Source organism: Lepisma saccharinum, chromosome 26 (assembly GCF_977018435.1).
Source record: "Lepisma saccharinum chromosome 26, izLepSacc3.1, whole genome shotgun sequence".
In the NCBI taxonomy this organism is placed as follows: Eukaryota; Metazoa; Arthropoda; class Insecta; order Zygentoma; family Lepismatidae; genus Lepisma; species Lepisma saccharinum.
The window spans coordinates 29,791,975-29,808,996 of record NC_139254.1 but is presented as its reverse complement, the minus strand read 5'-3'; the positions used below and the strand labels follow the sequence as shown (position 1 = coordinate 29,808,996).

The following is a 17,022-nucleotide window of genomic DNA, read 5'->3' as shown; positions in this document are numbered from 1 at the left end:
ACAGTAACAAGTGAATTTGCTGTCGATTCCGTGACTCATGCTAAGTTGACGGGACGAGCAGAAGCCCCGCCTACACACATTTCTAAGTGATGACGTCAGAGGACCTCCTGTCTGTGGAGAGGACGTTTTCAAATCCGTGACGTAGTAGGTGAATTTCAGCGGTGTTTGAAGGCGTGTTTCTCGAGAACCGAAACAAATATCGCCGAGATATTTTGCACGTCTCATGTTTGTGTCATTATCTGTAAAATGAATGGATTTAAAACGTTTTTCATGTCAAAGTGGAAATGTCCATGTCAGATGTTTTAAAATTTCCCTAAAACTGCGGTATTTTTCATCAAAATTCCCTTTTGGCTAAAATTTCGGTCCGAATTCCTCTGCAAAAGGGAATTTTCCCTACATGTAGCAACACTGGCTGGCAGAATACAGACGACATCGAAAAAAATCATTTACTTTTGAAAAACAAGAGCGGGTTATACTCTTATTTGTGTGGCAATATCTTACAGAAATTGGATCTCCAAAATATGCATCACATCATATCACGAAAGTAAATATTTTGCTTAGATTAGTAGGCCTACCTACCTAATGTTAGCAGAAAGCTTTTCCAGTGGCTCAAACTACGATTTAAATTGTATAACCATATTTGCACCTGTTTTCCTTTAATCGATATAATAGAAAATAAAACCATTAAATACAACATCTGATAAAATCGAAGATTTATTAGGATATATGCGATTATCATAAACAGACCGGCACCGTGATAAAATGTGAAATTAAAAGTTAAACAAAATTATTAAATACTACTACTAGTTAATTTAAGAATCGCGTTCTTTTATTTTATAACACAAGAAACTGAATTGATTCGCGAGAATATATATACTTCAATAATCTTCATTCTTCAATAAAGTTGAATGTTTTTTAGTGCTTGAAGTAGTGAAATCGAGATGGCAATTGTGTTCAATATGGCAGCTTGCATGTCGTCGTGAACCCAGGTAATATATATTTGACTTCTGTTACAATTTTTTGATAAATGGTCGGAACATGAAAGAAAAACAACATTTTTCTCTAATTCTGGCTTAAAAACCATCATACTACACAAAGCAGCGTACATGTGTGAGCGTCTGGATATAAATGAATGAAACGGCAAAATCGTTGCCGATACAGTGCTAGCTCAATAGAAGGATAATTTTCAAATTATTAACAAACAAGACTATGAACTTTTGTTGACTGAAAGTTATATGTTTAATAATATTGTTATTTTTTCTATATGTTTTATTCTGCACCTCGTCGCTGTTCATACTCGTAAAGTGTTATTTACCTTATACTAAAGTAAATAAGCGAAACAGCTTTCTCGACCTAGCTCGCTCGTAGCTGACCTCTAAGTAAAAATGGAGACAATTTGTTTGACAATCCATTAATTTCTGGGCAGTACCAGGGCAAGGGAATGATCGTAATTTTTGTACAAATTTTCTAGTTGGAAAAACTGTTTGCACTTTGATACGGAAATTTCTCAAATTTCGTTTTCTTGAAAACTTGCTAGTGAGTCAATAAAGCTAGAAACTTAATTGATCTCCATGGACTCGTTATTTGTTACAAATTGTAATTTCCAATTAAACTGATATTTCACTCACTCACTCAAGAGAAATCTAAAATTTGTTTGTTTAGAGAAGCTAATCTGAACTGGACCTACAGGTTAAATTGGACTCTGAATCATGCACAATATGTCTCCACTGTGGTTCAAGACCCCTTGAATGCAAGGTAAGGGTGCAATATTATGCCATCAGCAAGGCACTCACAGTTTTTAAGAACAACAGAGTGATTACTTTCACCAGGTGTTGAAGATAGCTTTTGAGCTATTTTCATCCGATTTTAAACTGCACTTGTTCATGATCTACAACCTGGCCTAGTTTAGTTTAGTTTAGTTTAGTTTAGTTTAGTTTATTTGCGTCCAAGGACTACCGGTGTGTACAAATTACAGTACATGGTAATATAGGACATGTCAATACTTACATTACAATACAGGTACATTAATAGATTTTACAAATACAAAATATATAGCCAAAAATTGTAAAAAATTGGGTCTTACTCTGGTATTATATCAACATCACAAAAAAATATAACATGAGAAGATATACTAATTACCCACTTTCATTTGACATTTAATTTTACAAGAATAATATGTGATTATACTACATTATGTACATTTGACTTGTGTAAAAGTCGCTTCCATGTATTCAGCTATAGAATAAAAAAAACATGCTTCAGAAGCATTGATTTTATCTTGTGCTTGAATATCATCAATTTTGGTTCTTTCCTCACATCTTGTGGTAGTTTATTGTAGAGATCTATGGAAGAATTTAAGGGATGTGTGCGTTCTTTAGTTGTGGATGTGTATCAAGCTTACATCGGGGTGTGTTTATTTTCTTATGGATGACAAGTAATTTTTCTGCACACTATGAAGTTGGAAAAATACCGCAGTGTTCCAATAAGAACTGGTGCTGGTAATATGTCATATGACATAAGTATGAAGGGGTATTGTATTACATTCCTAAATGCTTTTGTTGTTAGGTTAGGCAGGTCATGTTTAGGGCTGTTAGCATTAAATTTATTTCTGTAAATACTTCCCAACACCTGATCATGTAATTTCTGGTTTCCAGCACACACTGCTATTCTCATTACATGATGACAGTAGTCGTTGCACCAATTTTTAATTTAAATTAACTTCTTAGCAGTAACTTAAATAATACTGTCAATGAGATTTTGTTTTTAAGTCCATTTTATGCACAGTTAGGCTAATCGGGACTGGACCTACATTTTAAAGTGGAATCCGAACCACTATGTGCCTCCACCAGGTATTGAACTCGGGACTCCTTGATTGCAAGGCAACAACATTACCACTATGCCATCGGGAAAGTCCACAATACTGCCAATGAATCTAATAAAATATGATAAAATTCAATGTTATGGTCAGGTAATTGCTTTTGCTGGTGAAAATAGCCCAAAAGCTGTTCTCAGTACCTGGTGAAAATAGCCGGTAACGGTTCCGATTGTTTTATGATTTTTTTCAAATTCTCATAGCAGAAAGACTAATTATCGTAGAATTTTGGCAATCGTTGTCACACGAAATTTGAACCTTCCTTAAAGTAGTGAGCACTGTTTGGATTTCAGAAATACAATAGCATGTATTGAACAAAATCTTCGAACATTTTGGCAGCAAGATTATATAGAAGTAGGCTATATGGAAGTGAAAAACCTGTGTCAAGGAAACACGCAGTAAGTAATCACTAAAACTCCGCAGAATAACAGACGTAAATCGAAATCAAACCATGTAAAAAAAAAAAGCATACATAACATGATGACATCGCAATAAAACAAAAAAAACTTGAGCCAAATAGCCTTATATGCTATTCTTGCCACCTGGTTAAAATATCCCTACAGGGGATGGTGGATGGGGAGGGTGGAGCATGCTTCGTAATGGCCTGAGTTGAACCAATGAAGGGGAAGGCACACAACCTTTTGACCAAAGCACCTTTTTCTTGTGGTCCTTCTATGCAGGGTTCAATTTCTATTTACATGTGGTAACACATACTTCAGAGTTTTAGAGATCACTTAACTGCACGTTTGATTTAGAATCGTTTTTTTCCTTCCATATACTCCTATGTGATACTTTTTATTGCCACTGGACATTCGTTTACTGTCATCTTGGTTTCAGACTGCTGCTGCCATCTAGATCACATGTGGAACATGAAGGGGTTTCATAGTTAGGTTAGACAGGTTAGGTTTATGGCTGTTAGCATTACAATGATTTCTGGAAATGCTTTCAACATCTCATCATGGTAGTGCTGGTCTGAAGCTCAACACCCCTTCAAGCCTCATGGCGGCAGTGGTCTGTGGAATGCCTTGTCAGTGGGAAGCAACAATGTTTGCGTAAGGTGGTGGAAAGTATATTTGTTCATATTTTGTGTGTTTTAAGGTGAGGTGTGACAATTTCACACCAGGCATGCATTTATTTAAATATCGTCGGAATGGGCACTGCTACTAAAGAAAATCCACGCGTAATTTGAGACTATGCATTTCTCCCCATGTTGCAAGTGAAAGCAGTTTTTAAAGTTTATTATTAGGCATGATGAACAAGCATTTACAGAATCCTATGTATTCCTTATGGAGAGAACTTCAAATTCAAGTTACGGCTAAACAAATGGGAGTTTCGACTCTTTCTAGCGCAAATATCATCTTCAATGGATCCTCTACTCGATCATATGTTTTTTTCCGCCATCGGAAGTTAGATATCCCCAAGAAAACAAATAAAATAATTCTCCCATATGCGAAATGTATTTCTCCTTGCCTCTTATGGCCATCCTGACAATGTTGCCAAACCTGATGTGCATAAAAGAGCTAAATTTCACCTTAAATTGTGCTAAAGTTGACTTTGAAGGAGTTAGATTTACGAAGGCTGGATATGATAAAGTGCCTGCCATGGAAATTTTAGTTGTCTAGGGGGTGGGGGCGCTGCTATTACCGGCAACTTTAAAGTGATGACAATCTATTCTTACTTCTCAACGTCTAGATCTGACTGCATCACACATCTCAATAATCCACCGATTGGATGTATGAATCGAAAATTAGGGATAACCGGATAACAATATTGTCATCTTCACCTCAACCAAGGCACTATATAAAAGTAGCTGGGGAGGTAAGAGGGGGGGTGGGACGACACAGCCAACATAATAATATCACGTCACGTGCAAAATGTATACGCATAGCAAAAGTTGGTCTATGTGGGCCGGGGCTAGTGATGGGGGCAGGGGGCGGGTGCCACAGTTCACAGCCAAATGAGTGGCAGAAAGAGCCACATCTGGCCCCAAAAGAGCTAAGTTGGCAACAGTGCTCCCAGCTGCCTCAGAGAGAAGGACCTAGGGGAAATTGTCCCACTCCCCCTTCACAGAGTGCCTCCGCCAGGTATCAGACTTTCATAATTAGCACATGGAAAGATGTGAAATTAAACATGAAATTTTGAGTTTATTTACCAGCAAACACTCCCTGAAGTTAAGATATTCTGTGGGCAATGATGTACCATAGACTATAATTCTATGTCTACATGTATTTTTATTTTTTAGCATCACATTTCTGCCCCTTTTCGCTAATCATGATGAGAGAATGAATGATAATAAGATGGAATTGATGAAGTGAGACTCACAGAGCACCCATGCCTGAACAGGGACTTGCACCCAGGAATTTGGGTGGTGAGATGAAAAGTATGTCTACTACAAGTAATCTATTCATTCATTAGATTGGGTGATAATTTATGTAGTATGTACAGACATTGTGTACTCATGGTTGCTACAGTTTTTTGATTTTGATATTCCCTGACATTTCCGGGTTTTCCAGTCCAAAATTGAAATTTTTCCATCCAGACATGGTTATCATCATGATTTTTGCTTTTGAACCTTGCGTTTTTTAATTAAATATGTCATCCGTTAATTTTTATGAATATTCACTTCCACAACTTATAAGACTAAGATCTATAAAATAATAGACGATGATAACCTCATCTTCACCAACCTTTCTGATAATTATGATCATATTGTCAATGTACTTGAGTTATCAATCAGATATCTGGACAGCAAGTTTTACTTTGATATTCTTTCTAATATCTAGCATTATAAAAGTGAAAATTTATTACAGAAATCCGAAGGAACCATAATTTTGCACAAGACTGAGAATCATAAGAATGAAAGAAACACGTTTCTAAACTGAATCTTTTTTGGGAGTGAAATCACAAGAACTGAATCCAGAAGTGGAAGTGAACTGCAACTTTTTCTCTTGCAGACTGCAAACTGCATGTACATTCCAGACGATTAGCAAAATTCCCTGACATTTCCCTGTTTTCCAGGTTTTCCAAACGTCTAGCAACCCTGGTACTATATAAAAAAGCAATGTACAAAACTGTTTTGCAGGGAAAGCATAATTATTTTGAATCAGCTCAGATGTAGCCATTTAAAAAAAAAAAAAATCATAGTCTCCCTTAAGCATCAGCTATGGGAATATGTAAAATATTGATAAAAATATGTGACAATTATTAGGCAAATACTGTATATTAATTTCAGTTACTAAAAATTACAATTACAATTTATTCATATACAGTGGAACCTGAATTTTATGTTTTTCAGAAGACCAAGGTGGAAAAAAATCTTTGAAAAATGCAGTAAACTGTAAAATCAGGGAAAATTTTATAAAATTTAACTAGGTTGCGACCGTGAAGATTAAACATATAATTGGGGAAATATAAAATGTGTGATTCCACAGTTTTGCTACTTATTGGGAAATTGTAAATAAGAACACTAAGGGGCTTAACTTGAACAACAGAAAATGCAGAAGAATTCTGTTCCATTTTACAACACTCGCTGTTAAGCTTACCATGGTCACAGCAGCATGTGCACATTGCTTCATTATTTAAATGCTCTATATTTAGGTGTTCCTTGATCACCACATCATTCACACACATTGTTTATGCTTGGACGTAGACTATTGTTTACATGTGGATAAACATCACTGCTGGTGAGTTATGTAAAAAATCTGGACCATTGTCAATTATGTGTCAAAATGTTTAATGAAAATTGGATTTCTTAAAATAAATTTGATATTATTACAATAATTGGCTGCCTTAAATAAATATAAAATTATTTTAGAATGCCTTAAATAAATCTAAAATTATTTTAGAATGTAAGGAGGTTGTTTATTATGATGAACAATTTCATTTTCTATGTGCAGATGAAGTTTCACATTCTAGCGATTTTATTTACCATAACAATTCTGACATTTTGAATTATTATTCACCACAAGCATGTGTGTTGTATGTAAGTGCTTTAAAATATGTTTTTGTTCTTTTGGAAATGCCTAAAAAGTGTAATAAAATTACTTCCAAATCTTGTTTAACATGTAAATACCTAAGAGTGAAATAATGACATTCTATTATTATTTTCAGCTCATTGACCAACTATGCCAGTCCCTGTAGGAGCGTATCACACTGGTCCCAGCTGTTGGGACCGAGTGAAGATGGGTTTTGCAATAGGATTTTGTGTAGGAATGGCTTCTGGTGGCCTTTTTGGAGGATTTTCAGCTATTAGGTATTGTATTTCTTATTTTCAAAGTGCAATTAATACATTTACAGTTTTTATGTGTTGGGTGACATTGAAAATAGGTCACTGTTATTTGTATTTAATGCCTTCAAAATCACATCATCTTACATTATTTTCTCTTTTAATGTAATTTAGAATGGTACCAGTTTCATAGATCAGAGACACATTAAAATGGGATATTTTGTGTTTCACATGGTTCGTACTTACCAATTGTGTATTACGGAACATAGTTCAAGGTGCCATTATGCTTTTTACACGAAAACAAACACTTTTTCTACTAAAATAACGCATTTTTCTAAGTGCTATTGAACACACATAACGGTGCAATATAGCTTACTTTGCGAATGATATCGCTTCTTTTGTTTTGGAATATCGTGTTCGTCACGTGTGCAAATTGTACATTATGCATGGGTAGCTGACGGATAGCCCCACGAACCATTCCGATAAGGTTAGGTTAGGTTTTGTCAAGCATAGTTAAAAAAGGGGGTTGGAAACACTGACATGATTTCCTGGTCAAATAGATACCACGATGAAAGAAAATACCTTGACTAACGTTGGAAACCTTAGAGAAACTCATTTCCGTAAGTAGTTTCTTCTGTAAAAATGAAGAAATGAATGTATGAAACTGTTACCATTTAGAATAGATTTTTGTGTGCTAATCATCAAAAGCTGAAAAATAGTGCCCTTATAATAAGGGTATGTCCATCTTCAGAGTTACTAAATAGCTCTGTGTAGCATACAGTAACATGATCCTTCTGTCCACAAATGATAAGATCTAAATATTTTGTGTTTAGGATCTACCAGACATAATCTTAATGTGGTCCGCCCATCCATCTGTGTATGCAAATAAAGGAATCAAAAGTAAACAATCAATTAATCTTAAAAATCAGCAATTGATATATTTTAACCTTGATGTTTCAGAATTAATCCAAGCTACAAATAAGCTTATTTGGGGAATGAAATAACTTCAAATTGAAAATTCATGCATCTTAATAAGTCCATGTATTTATGTGTTTGAATCAGTATTTATAGATTACTCAGAAACGATGACGGATACAAAGACAAAATTTAGTGTACTGGTACACTGATTTTTTTAAATAGTGATTGAAGTTTTGTACTGTACAAAGATTCAAAGTCATGTGGACATTATCATCCCAGCTTGCTTAAAGTCTAATACTGTATTCTCAAAATCAAAGTCATAAAATAACAGCAACAAAATCTCCATACATAGGCTCAGTTTTATACTTTTGCATATTACTTTATTTTTAAAGGAGTAACATATTAGTGTGATATGCTGTCTTACGCATTATGATTGTGTTATCTCCATTCACAATTGAATCAAGGTAATTAAAAGGTTTAGTTTGTTCTATATGCTTGACATTCATTTACTACTAGATCATCTAGGTTGCTATATCTTTCACACATTTCAAATATTTTGTTTTTTGTGCCGTTGTTAATAATGAATTGGTTCTTGTGGTTAATTGTTGGAAAGTTTCAACCATAGCTTTCTTGGTTCTAGCCATTAGCAATATATCATCTGCATATGCTGCCAACAGCTTTGGTCTGCCCAATAATTTAGTCCTGTAGATATTTTACCTCAAGTCCAATTGTTTGAGAACAGAGTCTATAACAATAACAGTATGACAGATGAGGGGTCACGTTGTTTAACCTTCAGCAGACTGCTTCTCCCACATGTATAGCCTCTCAGGGCAAAACCTTTTAAGCGTTTGCTTTTCAAACTTCCTGCAGTGGACACAAAATTCATAGCTAGAAAAAGGACTGAAATTGATTTTTTTTTCAGAATGGCACGGCTTTTCGTGAAAAAATAAAGTTTCCCTTATTCTGTAAATACCGCTGAAAAAAAAGGTCTTGCAAAATAATCCTATATCCTTGACATCATTCAAATTGACCCTTAGCACTCACTTATAGTTCATAAGAGATGCTGATTATTTTGAGATAGAAGCTGTGCACTTAACTACCAAACCTACTCATATGCAACTTCTTTTTACATCTAAAAGAGAGACATTCAACCAAACTACCTAACCTAACAAGAAGCACCAAAAAATAAATAAAATGTACACTGCTTACAAAATAAAAAGTGTGATATCGTAACATCTTACTCTTGGACAATTTCTGAAAACTACGAGGGTTGTTCAAGGAAAAAGTTCCCCCCCCCTTTTTTTTTTGGAGAAAGTATGAGCCTGATAAATGAAATGAAACTAGCAATGTGTTCTTTCGTCTTTCCTCTACATTTACACACGATGCAATGTTCGTGCAGGCTACTGCGCATGCGCGTCACGTGATTAGCGTGAGTCATGCAGTGAGAAACGTGCCCTGGCCATAAGGAGTAGCAAGTCATGGCGGAACAACGTGTTTTGGCGGTGTGGAGTAAAGAAGAGATTCATTCTGTGATCCGGTATGAGTGGGCAAATGGTCTTGCTCCTATCGAAATCCACAGGAAGCTGGTTGTTGTTTATGGAGACTCTGTAATGTCAGTGCAAATGGTGTGAAGGTGGTGCAAATCGTTTTCTGAAGGACGAACAAGCATATTCGATGAAGATCGGCCCCTGTGGCCCGTCTGTAGTCAGTGACGCAACATTGGTTGACAAAGTGAATGCGCTAGTTTTGGCCAAGCGTCAAATCAAGGTTCGTGAAGCAGCAGCTGATTTGAACATTTCCGTCAGGACTGCACACAAAATCATCCATGAAAAAATTGGGATACGTGAAGGTTTCATCACGTTGGGTCCCACGACAACTCACTGCAGAACATCTCACGACGCGTATGACATGTTGCCTGGATTCTCTGACCCGGTACCACAATGAAGGGAACAACTTTCTCTGCCGTATTGTGACTCAGGATGAGATCTTTGTTCATCACAACACTCCAGAATTCAAACGGACGTCGATGGAATGGATACAGCCGTAAAAAGTGTTCTTCATTCCCTGGACCCCAAATTTTTTGCAGATGGCTTTCAAAAACTTGTGCAACGATGGGACAAATGCTCGTGCCACCTTGGAAATTATGTTGAAAAGTGAGAAAGGACCATGCTACTTGGTGCAACTTGATTTTTGTCTGTAACTTAAGAAATATTTTTTTTGCAACATAGGGAAACTTTTTCCTTGAACTACCCTCGTAGCATGATCATCATCACCAGATAGCAATGACCCTAAGGGAAGACATAAAAATAAGACCAACAACAATGAGAAAAATACAATAAAAATATATTTTCCACCTCTTCCTTAAGCACAGTGAGATACAACCACTTTCCCAGTGAAAATGGTAAACAGTGTAAGATTTAAAAGGGTAGGATGTTGATATCCCATCAACTAACCGAAAAAAAGTGTGCAAGGAAGAGAAAATGAAAATTACAGTAATATCACAAAATTTCCACTTTTCTTCGAAGTAATTTTTAGTAAGAATAATTTTATTTATCGTTAGATGTTAATTGTAAGTTTTCATGCTTGGTACCCCTCATAAAATAGAGATTGCCAAATTTGTTTTTCATTAAGTTACATTTTGTGTTTCCTTTTTTTGGCATTTTATTGTGTTTCTGATACATGTCCTGCAAAACTTGTATATTTTCCTTTTTTCCTAGTATTCTAAAAATGTTGCAAAATTATTTCTAATGCAGTGTGTTTAGTTGGTCCCATATTTACATCTGAATGGCTTATTGCAGAAAGGGACCTGAGTCACATGTTTGAGGTATCGGGGGTTAATGGTATTTTTGATTTTCCTAGTTACAGACGCATCTTTTAGTACAGAAAGGAAGTCAGTCACACAAGACTATAGCCAAGAAAATGCACAGTGAAAAGTGTACTTTAATGCAGAAAGATACCTAAGTCACTGTCTCTGGTCCTTTTCTGCAATAAACTTAGCCGTATTTATACGTTGTATGAACTGTGCATGCTAATCTGTAATGCAGCTCGGGGCGGTAAAAATACTGTCAAACTTACTGACACCAGTGATTTCGCAACGTGGTGGCCTCATGTCTACAAAAAAAAAAAAATGTGGTGTCTGTGAAAACTACCATGTGTTCCTACAAGAATAGGCAGTATTTTCAGATTTGCAAGTATCATTACTTTGAATACTGTGTTGAACATAAGGGTACTGTCAAGGTTTCCGAATTCATCAAAGGTTAGACATCTTACACCTTCTATCTGTCCAAAGGTGCAAGAATTGTAATTCCTATGCCACGTATGTTTCCAGTTGCATGTATGCCGATCAAGCTTACTAAATTGAAGGACATATAAACTGCCTTGTCGTATGTACCAGACGAAGTCAAAGGATTCTATGAAGATATTCTTCAGTGGCCCACTACACGCGCCAATGAAACAGACTCAGATGTAGAATAACACATGCATGCATGAGCTCCTACATTATTGTACTTCAAACACCGACAATAAAGTCCAGAAAGTGCAATACACTGTCATTTATTGATGAATCTATAATTTTCTGTGGCATATATAACATAACTTAACCTAACCTAGCTTATGTGGCAATGACAAACGGGCATTTGTAGGATATTTCTCGTCTTAATTCTCAAAGTTTCCACTTTTATTGCAGAAAGGTACCAGAGTCACAACCTTTTCATCTCCACTGTCTCTAGCAGCATACTGCAGGGGGGCGCATTGAGGGTTGCAAAATTAACTATTCTTTATGCTGAATATTTGAGCCAACAGCGGTACATTTCTTTCGTACACTATCAATATTATACGATTTTTCATATTTTTCTCAGAATTGTGCAAAAGTGACTCAGGTCCCTTTCTGCAATAAGCCATTCATCTGCATTTCACGCTACATACTTACATTTTCCTTAATTTGATAAAGGATCCATGCAGTATTTTGTTTACTTCCATTGGGTCTGATGATATAAAGAAGATTTTTAAATATCAAATAAAACACACTTGCAACTGATGGGGGAATATTTCTCAACTTGTAATTTCCAAAATTTGAATTTTTTTTCAGGGGGATGTAAATTGTAAAAACATCCAGTGGTAAATAATGAAGTCTGTTGAGGTATCATCTGAATACAGGGTATTTTGACATCATAACTGTAAAAAAGTGGCAACCTAATACATAACCAAATCAACCACATCTAAGATAGCATCTTCAATGGCAAGGTGGTTACATTGTTCACGCATATCTTCCACTTTTGGCTAATCATGACGATGAGGATGAGGGATGACATGATGAAACTGATGAAAGGATGCAAAGAACACCCATGCCGGGATTCAACCCTGGAACCTCTGGTGTTGTAGCACTGTGTGCTGACCACGGAGGCCTGCACCTTGTAATCAAAGGGTCCCCAGGTTCGACACCTGATGGAAGCACATGATGATTTGGATCTCAATTTAAATCTGTGCATAAAGTTGTCTTAAAATTCAAAACTCAAAACCACTTCTAACCAATTATGCTTCATTTCACCATCGTTGATGGTTGTCAAATGTTCTCTGTGTGTTTAATGCTATTAGAGTATGTTAATTATTTTTTCTCCCTAACAGATATGGACTTCGTGGAAGAGAACTGCTGAACAGTGTTGGAAAAGTGATGCTCCAAGGTGGAGGGACTTTTGGAACATTTATGGCTATTGGAACTGGAATTCGGTGTTAGTGTTTAGTTAGTAAGCAAACCAAATACTTAGGATCTTCTTTTCTTGGACTGCCTTATTCCTATCAGTGTAAATGATTTATATCGTAATGTGTACATGCTATCTGCCTTTCTCTCTCTCCTCCCTTTCTTTTACCTACAAATATGTTTTTTTATACATGTGCTTTTTCCATGAAGTAAACTAATCATGTCCTCTAATGTCTCCATCCTCTACTCTAAATCCTGAATGAATACAGAGAAAAAGAGGCAGAATGAAATGTACCTTAGTTTGAAATAGTGTGAATAAAGACCATTCTTAATTTTTGTATTGATATTAATATTTCCTCCCTCCTCTCCCCCCCCCACACACTCTTTCAACTTCATTAGAACTCTCAACCACATATACAATTCAAAACAATTGTAAGCTTCTTTAGTATTCCTTGGGACATTATATGTACTTAACCAAGACTGGTAAATGAATCGTATAGAGATATGTCAAACCTGATTTCCAATATATTAAAATTGTTGTTGGTTTATTTGTTTCTTATGAACAGATAGGTTAATTGGAACTGCACCTACAGTTGAAATTGGGATCTGAATCACTAGTGCCTCCACCGGGTATCAAACCTGGGACCCCTTGATTACAAGGCAAGAGCATTACCTTTCCCATATCACGGAGGCACTAGAAACTGACTGAATTATTTTAATGGAATTGGTTATGAAATCTTTGTTGCACCAATAAAGTACTAATTCTGATAACCATAAACTGCTTGAAGAAAGTGACTCTCCTTGATTAACCTTTATATCCTGGACCCGCGTGCGTCTGTATTCTTGTTGTTGTCACCACCTTTTCAAGCACACGATTTTCAAACTTGTCGTGAAGTACCAAAAAAATTGTACCGTCGAGAACTAATTGTCGTAGACAGATGAAAATGGTTTTGTTCTCTTTCTTAAAGATGCAGCTTTTAGCAGAGGTAAAATTTATACATTGTGCCTCCCAATAATTAATGTTAAAGGGAGAAGAAGAAAATCGATTTTTTTTTTTAAAAAAATTGTCCCTGTGCCCCCCTCAATAGACTGAAGTGAATGAAAACTGTAGTATAGTGGTGGTACATTTCTAAAACCATGCAAGGTTTAGTTGAAATCGGACTTATACTTCTTGAGTAAAAAAAAATATGACATCAAGTGGGAGTATTGCCAGCTTCAGGACAGTGTCTGGAATATCACTTGTAGTGTCAGCCCTATGGACGCTGGATGGACCAAATTTGGAGGGAAGGACGAAAAAAGACCACTCTATGATCATGGCGCAAAAAAATTGAAATTTTGAGTAAATAAGGAAAATTTCGAAGTTTGGGCCTTTGTCCCCACTTTCCCCCTGGACCCTTAATTGTCGGATGTTACTTTTGTTTCTTTTTACTCATTTTTACATTTAGAATTTAAATTTTTCAAAAAGAGGTTGATTGAGCCTTCTGTGAATGGTTACAGTGAGTGCTAGAATCGATAGATGAATAAAATAATTTTCACAAAAGCAGCCTGGAATTAATATATTTTTGTGTAAGAGAATTAACCATGTTTGTGCTTGGAATTTATTTACGTCGCCTTACCATATATAAATAGGATTTCAAATATTAAATTGGCATAATTACTTCATTTTCCAATCTTGTTTATGACTTTCCCATCTGTCAATGGAGTGTTGGAATACTCAAGTAGCTTGCAGGTAGCACCTATATTCTTGAACTTCCTAACAAAAATGTGTATAAACGACTTTGTCTTCAATTTGCCTCAACAATTTGTCTCAATTTCCGGCTCTCCACGCCTATTCTCAAGTATTCAATATCCACTGGTTCCAACACAGTCGATGTTACTATTCATAGATTTCTTTACAGACAGGTTTATCTCAACAGATTTCCTCTCTCCAAGGTCATCTTCCCCAGATTTGTTGAAGTTACATTAGGGATGGACCAATATGAAAGTCTGGCTAAATGAAATGGACTGATATCAATAACGATACTCTACCAATTTGTTACAAAACTGCAAATGTTCTATGAAAAGCCCGAATAGTTAATTTGCTTCCTTAATGTACATAACCAGGTTTTTGCCTTGGAAAATGAAAGTGTGTATTTAGAAATTTATAACAACATTGTATATCAATTATATCTTTATACAGGAAAATAATAAAAATATTTGTTATTTTGAAATAAATTACAGACTAGTGATACCTTGCAATTATCGACACTTTTACCAACACATTGGTAAATCTATACTGGAGAATGTCATCCCTAGTTTATATGTTCTTGATTGTTACCATCATCCTCTGTGCTGGAATAGCTAGCCAGGGTCACATAAGAGTTCCTGGGTAGGTATAGCTCATTCAGTAGCATTAAGAAGGAACAAATTATTCGGCTATTTATGCAGTCAGCCATATTAATCTTTAATTAATAAGATTAAGCAGTCTGAATATTTTGAAGTCACTTGGTAAATTCTGTTGAAATAAAAGTGTGATAGGATACCAGTATTGACATTTGTTTTCAGTTAATTTATGCACAACTAGGCTAATTGGGACTTTAAAGAGGTATCAAAACCACTACAGATCTCCACCATGTATCAAACCTGGGACAAATTTATTACAAAGCAACAATGTTACCACTACACCAAAGGGAGGTCCTAGATACTGCTATTATATAACTGTACATTTAAGGAAAAGTGAGGTGCACTCTTAGCAGATTATCATTTTGTTAGTAATAAATTACATGCAATTGGCTACTACTCTGAAATAAATCAATAAATCAAATCTAACTGATCCAGCAGAACTAAGATAAGATAGTAATGTATTAGAAAAGTAAACCCTGTACCAGCTAACTGTAGACCAGGCGAACGAGAACAAGTGTCTGTGCAAGTAGTGATGCAAGGCAGCTTCACCAATGAACAGTGAGAGAAACTGGATTATGTAATGGGCAACTGGGGTTACCCGATTTCCCTGCTTCGGTCTGGAAGCAATACAAACTCTTGAAAGTGACAATACCATACGCACATGGCAAACAGACCGTATTTTTGTCTCTAGGTCCATACGCTTGGCTTAATTTATTGGGGAAATATTAGGGATAAAACAGAGGGCAAATTTTGATAAGCCGTACATTTTAGCAGACTAAGGTCTGTACCATGCAGTTGGCAACGCTGCGCTTTCACCACTTGGTTTCTCTCCTCCTCCTCTGCCACTATGAGTGGCCGTACTCCACAGTTAGCTGGGCCAGGGTGTAAGTAATGTGGGAAGTAAGAAAGGGGGGTATAGCTATATGTACGCGTAAGTTTTTATTAGATGCTTTTTCTTCTGCCTGTCTTATTTTAAACGTAGTGCATGAAACACATCCACATCACTTAAATCTTTGCAGATTGTCCATGTAACTTCAGGCACTTTGTATCAAATGTCAAGAATATACTTTTTATGGTTGATATTAATTTATTTATTTATTGAATGTTGTGACTCATACACATGCGTCACTGTCAAATATGAACTTACATGGATGTATCAAAACGTGGAATGAATAAATTAGAAATAACGAAAAAAGCATGGATACTTTACCCAGATGTTTAACATCCACATTATATGTAGTTTTATATTTTGATTCACCAAATTCAGATATCAACTATCACCACCTAGCTAATTTTTTTCTTTCTGCATTTACATGTAGCTATCACTATTCAAAGAAGAATTCTGCAGATAGTTTCCAAAATCCTGGAGATAAATTATTTATGAATACTTAAATGCCCAGGCTGACTTGGTAGTAAAGCCTCAACACCCGACCTGTTTCCAGATGGAAAATTGAATTGCATACTACTCTAAATTAAAAAGGGTAACATCACAAATGGTACTAGTTTTGTACAGCATCGATTCGGTGTCATGCTAATAAAATAATACACATATAGGTAGTGTGTCTACCAAAATAACAAATCCAAAATTCTTGACTGTTTCATGACCTTTCTTTCCTTTTTCTTTACCTTTTTCCTTTCTCTTAACATTTATTTAATCACCCCCTACTTAGGTGTTGTTGTAAATTTAGAAAGTATATATATATTTTTAAATGAAATAACCCTACAAGGCTGGTTAAAGATGAAAACTGAAACTTTACTTTCATAAGAGATTTAGATTTGCTCTAACATGTAAAAATTAATGGTTCAGACTTCATCGTGCGTGGGTCACATTATTTAATATTTTAACAAAACTTCATGTACACAAGAATGTAATTCTTAAGAAACAAAGTGAACAAATCTTAATTAACCACAACTGAATACAATTTTAGA

The 17,022-nt window shown here is 35.7% G+C and overlaps 2 protein-coding genes across 3 annotated transcripts in view; one reads left to right on the top strand and one right to left on the bottom strand.

Moving 5' to 3' along the window:
* LOC145979750 (endoplasmic reticulum-Golgi intermediate compartment protein 3) overlaps window positions 1-17,022 on the bottom strand; it is a 150,362-nt gene that overhangs the window by 38,066 nt on the left and 95,274 nt on the right. The gene's annotated exons all lie outside the window — the stretch shown is intronic.
* LOC145979752 (reactive oxygen species modulator 1) lies at window positions 546-13,081 on the top strand. Its single transcript, XM_083112738.1, has 3 exons — window positions 546-989; window positions 6,983-7,124; window positions 12,639-13,081. Exons 2-3 carry the CDS (start codon window positions 6,997-6,999, stop codon window positions 12,745-12,747), a joined length of 237 nt encoding a protein of 78 aa, XP_082968864.1. The 5' UTR covers window positions 546-989; window positions 6,983-6,996; the 3' UTR covers window positions 12,748-13,081.